Raw genomic sequence first — 15,524 nt, forward strand, 5'->3', positions numbered from 1 at the left:
GTTCCAGTCACTTCATTGTGAGGTGTGGCTGTTTTGAGGAGAGACCTGGGACATTGAGGCTGCCCACAAAGGCAGTGGGGCCAGGGCAGAAAGGAGTCTTATTTCCAGGTGGAAGAAAGCAGCAGGGCCTAGGCTAGGGTGAGGCAGTGCGGCCCCTGGGATGGAAAATCTGGAGGCATCTGCTCTCAGGGGCAACCTGAGAGAGTGCTTCCTGGAATTCAGTACCCTAGAAACCCAGTCCTGGGAAGGGGTCATAGCAAGGTCTGTGCCAGAGAGAAAACAACCAGCCGCAAACCTGGGGACCTCCAGGCTGGCCGTGTGAGTTGGAGAAGCCAGTCAAATCAAACGAAGAGGCAGATGGAGGAGTTGTGTTCTGGGGTTCACTGACCCTGGATTTAGGGACTGGATTCCAGCAGTGTCACAATCCTAATGGCCCCCACTGATTTTCTGCTTTTGGGGAGCACCCACAAAGAGGAAGGAACTGTTAATTCTAGAGGTCAATGTGGGCACAGCAGAGAAGAAATAAGGTGTTGGGGGTGGGAGATGAGAAAGCAGGGTCAGTATCAATTGAGTATGCAAAGGCCAGGCTGTGGGGCTCTTCCTGTGTCAACATTCCCTCTACAGGGCTGGGCACGGGCCCTTGGTGGAGGCCACTCTAACCCGCAGTTCTAAAGCCATGGCAGCACTTTGAGGAACTGTTTCACCCTCTTGGTAGTTACTGCTCTGCTTTGCACAGAGTCCAGGACTGACAGAGCTGTTTTCATTTCACAAAACTGAACTTAAAAATCTAGAACTGAACTTAAATGTCTGTTTCAAGTTTTCATTTTTTCCTGATAGCAGAAGTAGTCAGTAGATTGCAGATAAACTTACTTCTGTTTTTTTAAAATTATTATTTCTGTTAAAGTCTCTGAATTCAGAACTTCCCCTTTCCCTCCATCTCCCTGGAGTGGCATCTAAGTTCAAGGGAACGTGAGGTGGAGTGTTGGGTTCCAGGCTGGAACTCACTGCTTCTGTCCACATTCCCACCGACTCCAGGCGGCCGTCCAGCACTTGCAGCGACCCTCTCCCGACTGTGGTGATTCTTCCTGAGCCACGTCATTACCCCTCCTAGGGACTGGCAAATTGGTGTCCTCTAGGGCCATTCTGGAGACGTGAGGGGAAGTGGGAGACCTGGGGGCTGTCACAGACAGTATCCGGTTGCCTGTTTACACTGGCCGCACCTGAGAAGTGAGCACAGGCCCCTGCGCTCTCAGATCCCTACACCTACCTGAGGATCTGGTCAGTTCCTGTGACTCCTCCACCCCCACCCGGGGCCTCAGCCACATCTTTTTTGTTCTTTTTTCCTTCTCCTCCTTCCTCTTTCCTTTTTTTTTCAATCATATCTGAGCCACTTTCCTTTGCTCTCTCTCTTTAAAAAAATATTTGTTTATTTATTTCTTAGAAGGGAAGGGAGGGAGAAAGAGAGGGAGAGAAATGTTGATGTCAGAGAGAACATGGATCAGCTGCCTCTCACACATGCTCCCACTGGGGACCAAACCTGCAACCTAGGCATGTGCCCTGACCTTTTGCTTTATGGGACAACGCCCAACCACTGAGCCATGCTGGCCAGGGCTCTCTTGCTCTCTTATATGAACTTTTTTCTTTTCAGCTTATTTAGCACAATACTGTCTAATATAGTAGCCACTGGTGACATGTGGGATGGGAGGTCCTGTCAGTGATGTTATACTAACTACTATTTTAGCATTTGCTCCCCACCCTCACTAGTACCTCTCAGCAAGCTTTCCTTATAAATGCACAAATAGTTCATTATTTTCTTTGTGCTGGACAGTATTACATGGTTTGGGGACATTATTTAGCCTGCCTCCTCATGTCAACCAGAATAAATTAGGCTGTACAACAGTAACAGACTTCAAATCTTGTAGTTTGTAACAAGGACTATTTGGGCCTCAGTATTTTACAGTTTTTATTGCTAGTGAGAATGGGATCTTTCTCAGTTACTGCTGGCTAAGAGGAATGCTACTTATCTTTGTATGTTGATCTCGTGTCTGCCTACAATGGAAGTCTTGATTGACAAACATCCAGTTCTGTGCATCTTCCAGGTAAACAGTCACGTCATTTGCAAATTTCCTTGCCTTTTCCTCTGACTTGGGACTCTTGGATGACTATTTTATATTTTTGGGCTCCTTGGATGCTACTCAAATTCATAGCACATGGCTTTTCTATATGACAAACTTCCTTGTTTGGTATCCTGGATCACAGCTCAGGGGATACAGCTCTCCTCTTTCCTTAGTGAAGCCAGGCAGGTCTCGTGTGGCCTCTATTAGGGTGACCACAGGGCCTAGATTTTCCAGGACAGTCCTGCTTGCTGACATACTCACAGTAAGTACCCCTTCTGCTTCCAGAGCTGTCCGAGTTGGGATGATAAATGATGTGAGCACCCCGTGCATGAGCCACGCTCGCTTGGCACAGCCCTGCAGCCTCCTCTCCTATTCCTCTGCCGCTGCACTTCTCAACTCCAGAGCTGTGAAACTGCTTCCAGCTTCCTGGACTCACCTCCCCATTTCAGCCTTCCTTTTAATGACTCCTGTGCTTCCTTGAGATCTTCTTACCTTATGTATAGCAATATCCATGCCATGTTGGTGTCTGTCTCCTTCTTAGACTATTAGTTTGTTGACATTGGAGCCTGTTTTGATTATATCCATATCACCAGTGTCTTCATTATTTCCAGGCATATTGCATCAGTACAAGTTTGATGAATGAATGGAGCATGTCAAAATTATATATGTACATAAACAAGGACAGGAAGAAAATAGACAAAAATGGAATTCATGATCACATTAGATTTTTAGATGTTCAGATGATTTAAAAATTTTTAAATATTGTTTTTAAATACAATTTTTATTTCTTAAAATAGCAGCATTGTGTATAGAGTACTTGTGAAAGATTAAAAACAAACAAACAAACAAACAAACAAACAAACAAACAAACAAACCAGTTCAACCCTCAGTTACTTGTTAAAGGGTGAAGTCTCTTATTCTGAACACAGCAGACAGACAGGGCTGACTGCTTATTGTGTACTCAATAAATGTTGAATGAAGAATTACAGATTTACCATGAGTTAGAAGAGAAATGAGAAACTATAAATGGAGATCTCTGCGAACCTACAGTTTGCATCCTTATTTAGCTGAAGTGTAAAGGAAGTCAGTGAGGTGAAGGTGGTCAGGGGACACCACCCAGTTCTTTGGGGCCCCTGGTGGCTGGCTGGGCAGACATTCAGAGAATACTATGTATAAATTATAATACAGATCTCCATTTCTCCCAAGGCAAAGAGTATTACTTCCCTTTCCCAGTTCCAGATAGCTCCCAGACTGCCCCTTCAAGGTTGTCTTGTCTCCTTGCTCCTGTTAATCTTCTTTGGGGGAGGGGGAATAAAAGTGTTTGGGCGTTGGGAAAGAGGTCCGGCACACAGTAATCTATTCTGCCAGTGGAATACTCTGATGGTAATCATCAAATTGTTTCTTGTCTGCAAAAATTTAAGAACTGCCAGTATTTTTAAATGTTAGCCAATATATAAAACTTGTAGGAGGAAAGAAAATTTTCATCAATCATGTGCCAGGTTCTGTGAAATGTGTTTTCAAATTTACTTTATATAACATAAGTAATTATTATAACATTCTTGATTTTATCACCATTCAACACTTGCCAGAGGCTAGATTTGAATTCAGATCCAACAGTCTACCATGTGACAAGTAAAGTTTTTTGCCTGTGGTGATGAAGTATTGGTTCTGTCCTGGAAAAATGGCACCTGGAAAAGCTTTGTAGGTTGGAATATACCATTCTTCCCAGTTTCAAAGAATCTCAGCTAGGATAATGAGTACCTGTTGTTTACCTTACATGTTTAAGAACAGAGTAAATTTCTGACAACTGGTGTAGAAACATTTGAAGTCTCAAATTTTTACTTGCAACAAAGAATGGAAAATTAAAAATTAAGCCTAGCCTTCGTAGTGGTTACATGGGTGTATTCAATATGTGATAATTCACTGAGCTGTGCATGTATGATATTCGCATTTTACTATATGTATGTGAGACTTCCTTTTTCTAAAAGTTTACTTTTTAAAAGACTGGCAAAAATAAGTTATTGTAAGGAAAACAGGGTGTGTTCTAAGTCTGCATAAGCTAAGCAAGCCACATGACCACATCCTGATTCTTTTTTTTACCAGTGAAAAATAACAATAATAGAATAAGTTGCCACTTTCTTCCAAGAGATAAGTTTCTATATCTTTACTTGGTCACTACATGATTGAGTTTCTAATTTAAGGCTTTTTGCTTCCCATCATTGTGGTAAGAAATTAAAGAAAATGTTTCTTTCATTCCTGTATTTTAAAACAAATTCCTTGTGCTTCTCAGAGCCTGCCAGTAACTCTCTCACAATTCTACCTTTTTTTCCCTTTTGTATAATCTACGATGATTTACAAACTACCAATACTTTGCCTCCCCTCAGATTTGACTGGGACAAATGAATCCATAAATGTTGTGGAATAATAGGAAAGGATGTTAAAATATTTGTAGACTTTTTCATGAAAGTAGCATGGAGAAAGAAGTTATTTTACTTCCTTTCACAGAAGGATTATTGTTTCATTTGGATATAATCATCCAGAATTTAACCCATTGTTTGCTTGGCTGTCCTGAAAACAAGGCAGCATTGGCCAAATGGAAGACAGAAGAACATACCACGTTTAATTTAAAAAATAAATGGTAAACCTTCAAAAAGGTAATTTATTGAAAATGTGGAGTTGGGATGAGCTCAAGTGGTCACGAAGTCAGAGTTCCTAAATTCATCTTTGGAAGTACAGTCTTAACACATGTGTAAACTAAATTATTTCTTTACATTATTTCAGACTTCAGCCTAATTTGATAGGCTTATCTCATTACATTGTTTTCAAATTATTTTGAAAGTTTTCAAATATGCAGGAGAGTTAAAAAATAGTACAGTAAACACCCAATACCTCTCACTTAACTCCACCAATTATTGACTTTTATCATATTTCTGTGCGCTCTCTCTGTATATATGTGTGTTTGCTAAATCAATGGAAATTGACTTGCTGATATCACTCCTAAGTATTTTAATGTGTATCTCTTTAGAACAAGGTGAACTTCCTATATAACCAAAATGTCATCACTATACTCAAGAGATTTAACATTAGGCCCTGGCTGGGTAGCTCATCTGGTTAGAGAATCATACGAATAAGGCAAAGTTGCCAGTTAAATTCCCTAATCAGGGCACATACAAGAATCAACCAATGAATGTATAAGTGGAATAACAAATTGATGTTTCTCTCTCTCTCTCTCCCCCTCCCTCCCTCCCTTCCCCTCTCTCTCTAAAAATCAATAATAAAGAAAAAAACCTGCCCTGGCTGGCGTAGCTCAGTGGATTGAGCATGGGCTGCGAACCAAAGTGTCGCAGGTTCGATTCCCAGTCAGGGTATATGACTGGGTTGCAGGCCATGACCCCCAGCAACCCCACATTGATGGTTCTCTCTCTCTCTATCTCCCTCCCTTCCCTCTCTAAAAATAAATAAATAAAATCTTAGAAAAAAACCTAAAACCTGACATTGATAAATAACAGCATCTAATGTCCTCAATTGTTGTAATTTATTTAATCATTTTCTTGGACAAAGAATCCAATCAAAGATCACACAATGTATTTAGGAAATCATGTATCTTTTAATTTAGAATATCCTTCCCCTGCTCCTTTTTCTTTTCTCTTTTTTCTGTCTGTCATGACATGGCATACTGTTGTAGCATGCCCTACAATCTAGATTTGTGTGATGGTTTTCTCATGCTAGTTAAACATGTTTGTAGGAAAAACAAATACATGTGCATACACTGCATTCCTGTTGTTTGCCCATATACACGTTATGTTTTCCCATTGCGGAGACTTCGCTCACACAGACCATCTCTTTCATCAATGCCCTCCCCCCACCACATCTATACCAGGCTCAGTTCAGTATTTAACCTTCCCTAGAAAATTCCCCTAGTGCCCTCCATCCTGAAATAATCTTTAAATATCCAGAATACTTTAGCTTTTTTTCCCCTACAGTATTTATGATTTTTTACTGTGTATTATTATTTTTGTTTATTCACACAATTTTTACTTTTCTCCAATGAAAGCCTCCTAAGGGCTGGCCTAATTTATCTTTGATGTCCCTGGAATCTAGCAAATGGCATGTCAACATATATATATATGTTGATATGTTGAATGAATGACTAAATGGATGAATAAATGAATGAAAAATGTTATCTCTGGTTTCTGAGATACAGTGAGTTGGGTAAAAACTTAATTTTTCTTTAAAAGTCTTGAATAATTTCTTCATAAGTGTACTTTCTACACCCAGAATAGTCTACTTAATTTCTTAAAAAAATAAAATTTTAGTTTTAGTAAAAATAAAATATGTATATTATATGCCTTGTTATAGCTATTTTAAAAATTAACTTGCTAAGCATTGAGGGAAGTCTTTCAATGTGGACGGTTTATTCTTTTGCTTTGGAAAATAGTCATATATACATTTTTTGATAATTTCCTCATTTATATATTTTGTGTTCCTTCTGGAGTACTATAAGTCAGATGCTGAAACTTCTGGAATTGATCCTCTACGTCTCTTATCTTTTCTTTCATATTTTCTATCTCCTACTTTCTAAAAGATTTCCTTCCAACCTATTATTGATCTTTATTCAGATTTTTTAAATCATATTTTTAATTTTCAAGAGTTCTGTTTTTGGTTTTTGAGTGGCCTTTTTAATAACATCCATTTATTGTTTTATGGATGAAATATCTTTTTAAATCTCCATGGAAATATTAATTAAAACTTACTTTCTTCTGTTCCCTGCACTGCTTCTGTTTAAACTTTATTCAAGTGTTCTTATTTCTATCTTGGTCTTTCCCTCATTTATATTAAAGGCATTTTCTATATTAAGCATAGAAGTGTCTGTGTGCAGAAAAGCCAACTGGGGACTCTGTGCGCATAGGCAGGGTTGCCCACTGCCAGGGTGGCTGTTGGTTAATTGAATGTGGAGTTAGGCATTCTGGTGTGTAAACTCCCAGCTGCCAAAAAAGACTTGGAGGTCTTTTTTTCTGACATTCAATTTCTTTAGAAAAGAACACTTCAGTTTTTTGGCTGGGGAGTCACTTCTCATTGCTGAAATGTTACTCAGCAGAGGGCTGTGAGTGTGTATGTGTGTGCCGTCCCTGATTCAGATGTTTATGGACGCCCTCTGTTTTTGCCCCTTCCCTCCATGTCCTGCGCAGCAGCACCCCACGCCTCAGCTTCATCCTGCTGCATCGGTTACCACTGTCTTCCATCCCTATCCCATCTGCCAGAATTTTGTTAAAATCTCTCACCCTTCAAGGGACTTTCCTGTTTTCTTGTTATGGGTTTACATGTTGGTTTTATTTATTTATTATTATGATTATTATTATATTTTAATCCTCACCATAGGATATGTTTATTGATTTTAGAGAAAGAAGAAGAGGAGAGAGAGAGAGATCGATCAATTAGTTGCCTCCCATATGTGCCCCGACCAGGGATTAAACCCTCCACCTAGGTACTATGTGACCTGACCGGGAACTGAACCCATAACATTTTGGTGCACAGGACAACACTCCAAGCAACTGAGCCACCCAGCCAGAGCTATATGTTGTTTTTATTTCTTTACCATCATTTGGTGGAATCTCGAGAAAGAGTGGAGATAAATACATGGGAATATTTTTCAAGATATTGATTCCAAATAAATTAATCTGTCATCTTTAATCAGACTGTGAGCTTAATTTTAAGTGTTTGTGTTACAAACTTTCTCCTCGGCAAATCTGGCCCTGTGAGTAGAGTAAATTTTCTGCCTAGAAGGTTAAAGCAGTGATCGATCCTCTGTGTGGTCATGGGAGTGAGGCTCAGACAACTCGGGTGGTTTGGTGTTTCCTGTTGTGTAATCTGGACAAGGGGAAAGTACTCAAGTTACACATGGGGAAGTGTGAGATAAACTCCCTCTTGACGATTTCAGAAGTCTGATTACTTATTTACAACTGGGATAAGATCAATGGTCGAATAACTAGAGAAGTTCTACCAACCACTTGTCAAGTTAAGTTTTTATTCTGCTGCCGAACCGCATTCCCACGCATGCCTGAACCTTTGATTTCCATACATTTCTAAAACCTGGAAAGAAGAAGCTGCAGCATCACCCAGGCAGGCCCCTCCTGAGTCCTGCTCACTCTCTGAGAATTTCCTCCTTGAGCTATTACGACATTGCCTGGTTACTCACCCCGCAGATTCCTCAGGATTGGCTGGGACTGCAAATAAAACACTGTTTATCCATAATCAAGCTGATAAGCCACAACATTAAGTACACACAGTGCCTCATAGAAGAGAGTATAAAGCATGTGCTCTCTTCTCTCCTCCCAGCATTTTCATGCTGGAGAGGAAACCTGGAGGGCAAACATTGTCTCTGGACAACAATTTATTAAGGGAAAAAAGCTTAAAATGGGTCTGTTGAGTTCTAAAAACCCTAAAGTCAAACAAGCCCAAATTCTTCTTCTGGGACTTGACTCTGCTGGGAAGTCAACTCTCCTTTACAAACTCAAGCTTGTGGAGGACACTGTGACCCTCCCAACTGTAGGTTTCAACGTGGAGATGATCGAGCTGGAAAAGAGTCTTTCACTCACAGTCTGGGATGTTGGAGGACAGAAGAAGATGAGAACCGTGTGGGACTGTTACTGTGAGCGCACCGACGGGCTGGTGTACGTGGTGGACAGCGCAGATAAACAGCGACTGCAAGACTCTCGGAGAGAGTTCAAGCGCATTTTGAAAAATGAACACATTAAAAATGTGCCCGTTGTTCTATTCGCCAACAAACAGGATGTACCTGGAGCGCTGACTGCCGAGGACATCACCAGAATGTTCAGAGTGAAGAAACTTTGCTGCGACCGCAGCTGGTACGTGCAGCCCTGCTGCGCCCTCACCGGGGACGGGCTGGCGGAGGGGCTCGGGAAACTCGCAGAGTTTGTGAGAAGCCGTGTGAAATCAAGAGCAGACACTTCAGCATTCTTCAAGCAGAACTAAAGTCTAAGCAGTGAAAGATGGAGTTGAAAAGGTAATGTTTTTTCTATGTCAACTGAGAAAAGCCAGTTGCTGGGATGGCAAACTTTTCCTGAGATGCTATTACACCTAAATTAAGTTAAACAACTCAGAATAAAAGCTGTAAAATATTATTTTTGGCCAGGCACTTTAGCACTGTGGTATTAATAACTGGGAATGAGAAATTTACAATTTTGTGCACATTGGGTGGGTCAGAAAAATCATGTTTAGGGCCAAATAAATTATTGCTTTATTATTTCTATATGACTACTAAGTAAACTGCTAAGAGAGTCAGAATTCTTTCAGATTGTTTTCAGCTGTTACAGGTATTAAATTTCCACCACACTCCTATATAATACCTGGGTGATGTAAAAAAAATAAACTTTAAATTATGGAGAGGAAAAGTTTGATGTTACCATCTTGTAAATCTCAATCTACCCACTATATAAAATTTTACTTCTGGATTCCTGCCAGCTTTTTGAAATCTGTTGCTGGGAACTTTACACAATGAATCAAACAAAGAACTCCATGTTGTTAATGGAACAGAGGCTGTGTTCTCCCATAGGGAGCAGAAGTTTGTATCTTAAAGCTCTGGGATCTGGGTAACACCTTCGAGTTTAGGGCAAGGCCTGAGGTTATAGCTCAGCTCAAGCGGCAGCCCCAAGACCGGCTTCAGTATAATTTAGTGTAACAGTCATTACTTGGGAACTAGGTACAGCTCACTGTACTGATCAAACAGGAGCCAGAGACAGACTTTCCTCTCAGAGACCTTAAAATTCACAGCAGACAATGACAGAAAGGTAAAGGCTAGAATGGGGCAACGAATGCCATGTGATATAATAGGAGAGACTCTATCTGGCCTGGAAAAACAGGAAGTGCTTCATGCGGGAAGTGGTACTTAAGAGGGTTCCCAACTCCTGGGGACCCCCCAGAGGTACAGGGTGGTCACTGGAAGTTCCCATCACTAGGAGACTCTCCAGAGATGCTGTGGGGGAGGGCAGGAGGAGTGAAGGAACTAGGGATTGAGTTGGAACTCCCCTGAGAGGCTCAGAACTCCCGAGGAGGCCCTAGTACTGACTCCTCCTCCAGAAAGGCAGTTAGGCCAGAAGCAGGCCTCAGGTGTCCCCAGCAGTCCCTGGGACTCCAACTGTTAAGGTCACAGAGGAGAATAAAGGCATAGTAAGACAAGGGTGCCAGCCCCGGATTCCTGTCACCGTTTCCTTCTCTCAGCCCTGATTTGTTCAGCAAAGATATGAGTAGCTACTTCTGTGCTACATGATAGCAACTCAAATAAAAAAGTAGACATGCACATAATAATAGTTACCATTGATCGAATACTTGTGTGTGCCAGGCATTGTGCCGAACACTTTCGTACATCTCATTTAACGTTCACAACTGCCCTGAGAGGAATAGGTGTTACCTCATTTTATACGTGGGAGTACTGAGCCTGCACAAGGGCAGACAACAGTAACATTCACAAGAAGAGATGGGTGTTTTAGTGGCAGAGCCAAGTTCAAATTTGTGTGTATGACCTCAAGGCCTGTGCTGTGAACTACCATGATATTGTTTTATAAACTAGGTATGGTCTCTGTCTTCAGTGAGCTTACAAGACACAATTAAGAATAAACCCAGGCTAAATTAAAAATTGCGCTACCATATGACCCAGCAATCCCACATTTGGTATATATAGCCAAAGAAAATGAAATCGCTGTCTCAAAGAGGCATCTCTACTCCTGTGTTCAGTGCAGTATTATTTACAACAGCCCAGACATGGAAACAACCCACGTGTCCACTGATGGATGAACAGATAAAGAGAACATGGTATGTATGCACAATGGAATATTATTCAACCACAAAAAGACAGAAATCCTGCCATTTGCAATGATATGGATAAAACTAGAAGGCATTATGCTAAGGGAAATAAGCCAGAGAGAGAAAGGCAAATACCATATGATCTCACTTATATGTAGAATCTAAAAAGCCAAATTCATAGAAACAGAGAGTAGATTGGTGGGTGCCAGGAGCTTGGAGGTGGGGGAAGTTGGGGGAGGTTGCTCAAAGTGTACACACCTGCCATCTGATGGGTGAATTCTGAACACCTAACGTACAGCATGGTGACCACAGTTAACAGTACTGTGTTGTGCACTCGAAATTTGCTAGGAGAATACATTTTAAGCATTCGCACAAAAAACGTAATGATGTGAGGGGATATTAATTAACTCAAGTGTAGGAATCCTTTTACAATGTATAGTAAATCAAGTTGTATACTTTAATATATTATTATACATGCAATATATTCTATCAATTATACTTTATTAAATAAATCTGGGGGTGGGGAGGGCAAAGACTAAATCCAGGCCAACATATATTACTATTATAATAAGAAATTTCTTTGAAAAAACAAGCAGGCAGAATAAATTGAGTGTAATAACAGATATAAGAAAAACGCTGAAAGTCTCTGGCAAAAAGCTTCTGATTTCAGGAAGAGCTCAGGGGAGTAGCAATGCTTCATGGCAGAGTTTTCCCAAAGGTTCACAAAGTGATTAACATCTCAAAAATACATCTTTTTAAAAAATGCACCATCCTTTAACATTTTCCCTATGTGTTTTTAATCCTCTTAGTCATAAAGTTAGGAGTCACTAATCGATATTTATAGAAAATTTCTAAATATTGAATAGAAAATGTGTCCTAGTGTCCTGAGATTTTGGTAGTTTGAGTTACTAAGGCAAGCCCTTTGTGGCCCAGTCTTAGCATAGTATAAAATTCAGAGAAAACAGTCCCCCCAAATACAGCAATGAACACTTCACTTCAGAAGGCTGTGGGTGTGTGTGGTGGGTGCAGGGGTCAGATGCACACTTAATGTCGAGCAAAACTTACAAAGCAGCTCTTTCTATTTGTCAATTCAATGTCCCTTTCCACACAGCAGCTGTCTCTCAAGATCTCTGCTAATACTTTCTCAGAAACTTGAATGGTCTCATGCCTCTTTTCCTTTCTTCCCTGGGATCCAATTTATTTTCTTCCATCAGTCATTTGCTTTCTTTTCAATGTGCATTTTACCAATCTTTCCCTCCTGCTTTCCCTGGCACGTTTTCCTTCAACACACACACACACACACACACACACACACACACACACACACTTGTAGACTCTTCACTCTGAACTACTAATAAAGCCCAAAACTGAAGGAAGAGACAAAGTTTAGGTGGACATTAGCAAAATGTTGCTTAGCAGGTGAGAAGAGAGAGGCTGTGAAGGTTCATGCCATCATATTTATTATTGTCATACATTCTGTTCTCTGTTATTTATAAGTAAGAAGGCAAAACTTTTATCAAAATGGCATACTGCCATGGATCTACAGTGACCCAAAGCAGAACACTTCTGAAATGTTCCTTGGTTAAAGATTTAGAGTAAATATCCATTAAGTATTTCTGTCTAATGTTCTAAGTATCCCCAGACTGGGGAAAAAAAAATCCCTACAGGGATAAGAATAAAGAATGGCAAATAAAAAAACAATAGCAGCAATGGCTGACATGTTAAAAATAATTGTCAGTTTAAAAAGCTAATGTTTGGATTTGATCTTTGGCGGCAAGCAGGCTGCTGTTGCCGTCGGAAGACTGTGTGAAAAATGTGACGGCAAGAGTGTGATCTATGGCTCCGGGGTGTGCGTAAGTGATGAGAGGGACTATGGCTCCTCCCAGGGGTGCGGTGTCATCCGTGGAGGCCCTGGCGTCTCTGATGCCTATGACTGTAAGGAGCCCACCATAGAAAGGGCTGCCCAAAGACTGTCAATTTGGGAGCCCTAAGGTCATTGGTGGGTGGCCTCTCCCTCCCTCCATGTACTGACCGCAGAAAGAGTGGAGTGCAGAACCTCATCCGCGTCACCTGTTAGTACACAGGCACCTCTCCACCCTCACCTCTCCTCTTACCTGGATCATGTGGTCGAATTAAAAAAGGGTTCTTCCCAGAGCACTCTGGCAGACTGTATCAGAAAAATGGTCACTTAGTTCATGATTTTTCTTGAAGTCAAGAAGCGAGACTCCGTGTTCCACATTGATAAGTTCTCTCTACACCAAGAGCTCCAACAACAGGAAGAATATTGTTTCAGCCTTCTGTGTGAAGAGTCAGCTGCGAAGTGCTCTCACAGCAGCTCTGACAGCAGTTGTCCTTGATGGGTCATTTGCAGTGTGGCAGGGGGTTCTCAGAACAAAAAAAGTGGGCATTTAATCTTGTAGCACTTTGCTGGCTTGTGTTACTTTTCTTCTAAGAAATTGGAAACCCACCCTGGCTGGTGTGGTTCAGTGGACCAAAAGGTTGCTGGTTCGATTCCTGGTTGGGGCACATGCCTGGGTTATGGGCTATGTCTCCAGTTGGGGGTGTGCAAGAGGCAACCAATCAATGTTTCTTTCCCTCTCCCTCCTTTCCCCTCTCTCTAAAAATAAATAAATAAAATAATAAAAAAATAAATTGGAAACCTTTCTTTTTCTATTAGTAAAGTAAGGGTTTATTTTCTGGTAGTCAGTCATCATCTAATTAAAAAACAAAAACAACAAAAAACCTCATGTTTTCACTATGCTCCAATGATGAACAAATTGGGGCCTGTCAAAGTAAGGGAGATGGGGAATTTCAGAGGAAGAGTCCCTCGTATGTGGCGTGGAGGGACAATACACAGAGGCTGCACTGTGTTGAATACGAGGAGAAACAGCCCAAGGACCACACTGCAGAGCTTCTGCAGACTCTGGGGCTGGCCTGCTTTTGTACACAGGAGCTATCTCTCTAGAGAGAGGCCAAGAAATAGGAAATGACCGAGAGAGTCCTTCTTTGGTGGTGCTAATGATTACTTCACATAGTGTGAGGCATAGTGTCACAGGGGTTTCAGTCCACCCGATTTTTAGCACAATATTAACTGTTAGCAAATTGAATTACTTCAAGCATGAGAAAGCACATTTTACCTTGACAGTGCCGCACAAATATTAAAGTTGGTTATTAGCTGACTTACCCATGTGAGTAGTATTTTCGCAAATATTATCTCATTTTGTTTTTGCTAAGTCTCATAACAGATCTCATAGCAAATATTATCAACACTATTTTAACAATATGAAGAACTGATCAGTTACTGAGTCCAGTCCTTTTATTTCCAAGATTTAAAAAAACGTAATTTTTACCATGCAACAAATTTAACAACAATAATGTGGCACATACCACACTATTTTACCATTAAATTTCTTTTTTCCTATAACCAAGTGGAACTGGTCAGAGTATTTCTTGGACCAAAAACCTAGGGGCCATCTTCCTTCTCCCCTCTTATCTCACATCTGTCAGCAAATCCTGGCTGCTCTTCAAAATACATCTCCCTCGGGCCACTGCTCACTCACCAAGGCCACCATCAACTGTCACCTGGACGGCTGCATTCTACACGCAGAATTCTGCAGGTCAGGTTTGAGAATGGAAGTTAGTAGGTCACGGTACTGCCCTGCCTTAAAACTCTGTCTTTGCTTCTCACTGTGCCAGGTACCTGTCTCCTCTCTTTCCCGCCTCTCTCCCCTTCTAGCCACACTTGCCTTACTGTCCCTCTATCACCTCTGATTTGCTAGAGCCTCAGGCCTTTCAATGGGCTCTTCCGCAGTTTAGAACATACTCTCCTCAGGCCTTCAGGTGTTTCCTACTTCACCTCTTTCAGGGCTCAGACCCAATATGCAGGGGCCTTCCCTGAGTCCTTACCCAAATGGACCTCCTCCTCCCTGCCACTCAATACTTCTTACCCTGCTTTGTTATTTTTTTCATAGCTCATAGCTTCTATCATGGCCTCAGTTTATTATTAACTCATTTACCCGTTGTTTCTTTCCCTCCCTAGCAGGTAAGCTCCTGGGAGCAGGGACTTTTCTCACTGTTTGGTCCTGGAATAGCACCAAGAATGTATTTCAAGCATTTTGCAGAACAAATGTATATATGGTCTGGACCCTAACATGAGGTCTTCTCGGCATCCCAGGCTGCCTCTCGGGATGGAGTGTTGATCCAGTCATGCAGAGTAAAAAGAATGGCAGATGTGGATGGAGGACGGCGTCACTCTAACCTCTGGATCCCATTGGCAAGTCCCTCCCGCGGGAGCAATGTGCTGGACTCAGAGGAACACGGGCCTTGGAGACAGAACTGGGTGGGAGTTCTGGTTGTCACTGGTTTTGGCTTTTGGGCAGATTACTTCACCTCCAGAGACTCAGTTTTTTTTCCCTACTAGGGCAAGAAATAAACTTTCTTTGTGTTAAGCCATGGGGGTTTGGGGGTTGACCTGGACATCACTGTTAATTACACTAATAACCTAAGACATGGGCCTGTTTTTCTCGTATACCTGGAAGCCCTTCTTTTCCCAGTCTTCTTTTTCTCACAAGTCCCCTCCCCATCTCC

General features: G+C 41.5%; 1 protein-coding gene across 5 annotated transcripts; it reads left to right on the forward strand.

Moving 5' to 3' along the window:
• Positions 1 to 8,426: 8,426 nt before the first annotated feature.
• On the forward strand, positions 8,427 to 15,442 carry ARL14 (ADP ribosylation factor like GTPase 14). 5 transcript variants are annotated; one of them, XM_045851647.1, is made up of 2 exons: positions 8,427 to 9,141; positions 14,977 to 15,442. In XM_045851647.1, exon 1 carries the CDS (start codon positions 8,430 to 8,432, stop codon positions 9,108 to 9,110), a length of 681 nt encoding a protein of 226 aa, XP_045707603.1. In that variant the 5' UTR covers positions 8,427 to 8,429; the 3' UTR covers positions 9,111 to 9,141; positions 14,977 to 15,442. The 5 variants fall into 5 exon arrangements, with proteins under 5 accessions (XP_045707603.1, XP_045707604.1, XP_045707602.1 ...); XM_045851648.1 differs by having other exon boundaries at positions 14,980 to 15,442; XM_045851646.1 differs by having other exon boundaries at positions 15,112 to 15,442.
• The last annotated feature ends 82 nt before the right edge of the window (positions 15,443 to 15,524 follow it).

Source organism: Phyllostomus hastatus, unplaced genomic scaffold (assembly GCF_019186645.2).
Source record: "Phyllostomus hastatus isolate PE091 unplaced genomic scaffold, TTU_PhHast_1.1 phas_contig_86, whole genome shotgun sequence".
NCBI lineage: Eukaryota > Metazoa > Chordata > Mammalia > Chiroptera > Phyllostomidae > Phyllostomus > Phyllostomus hastatus.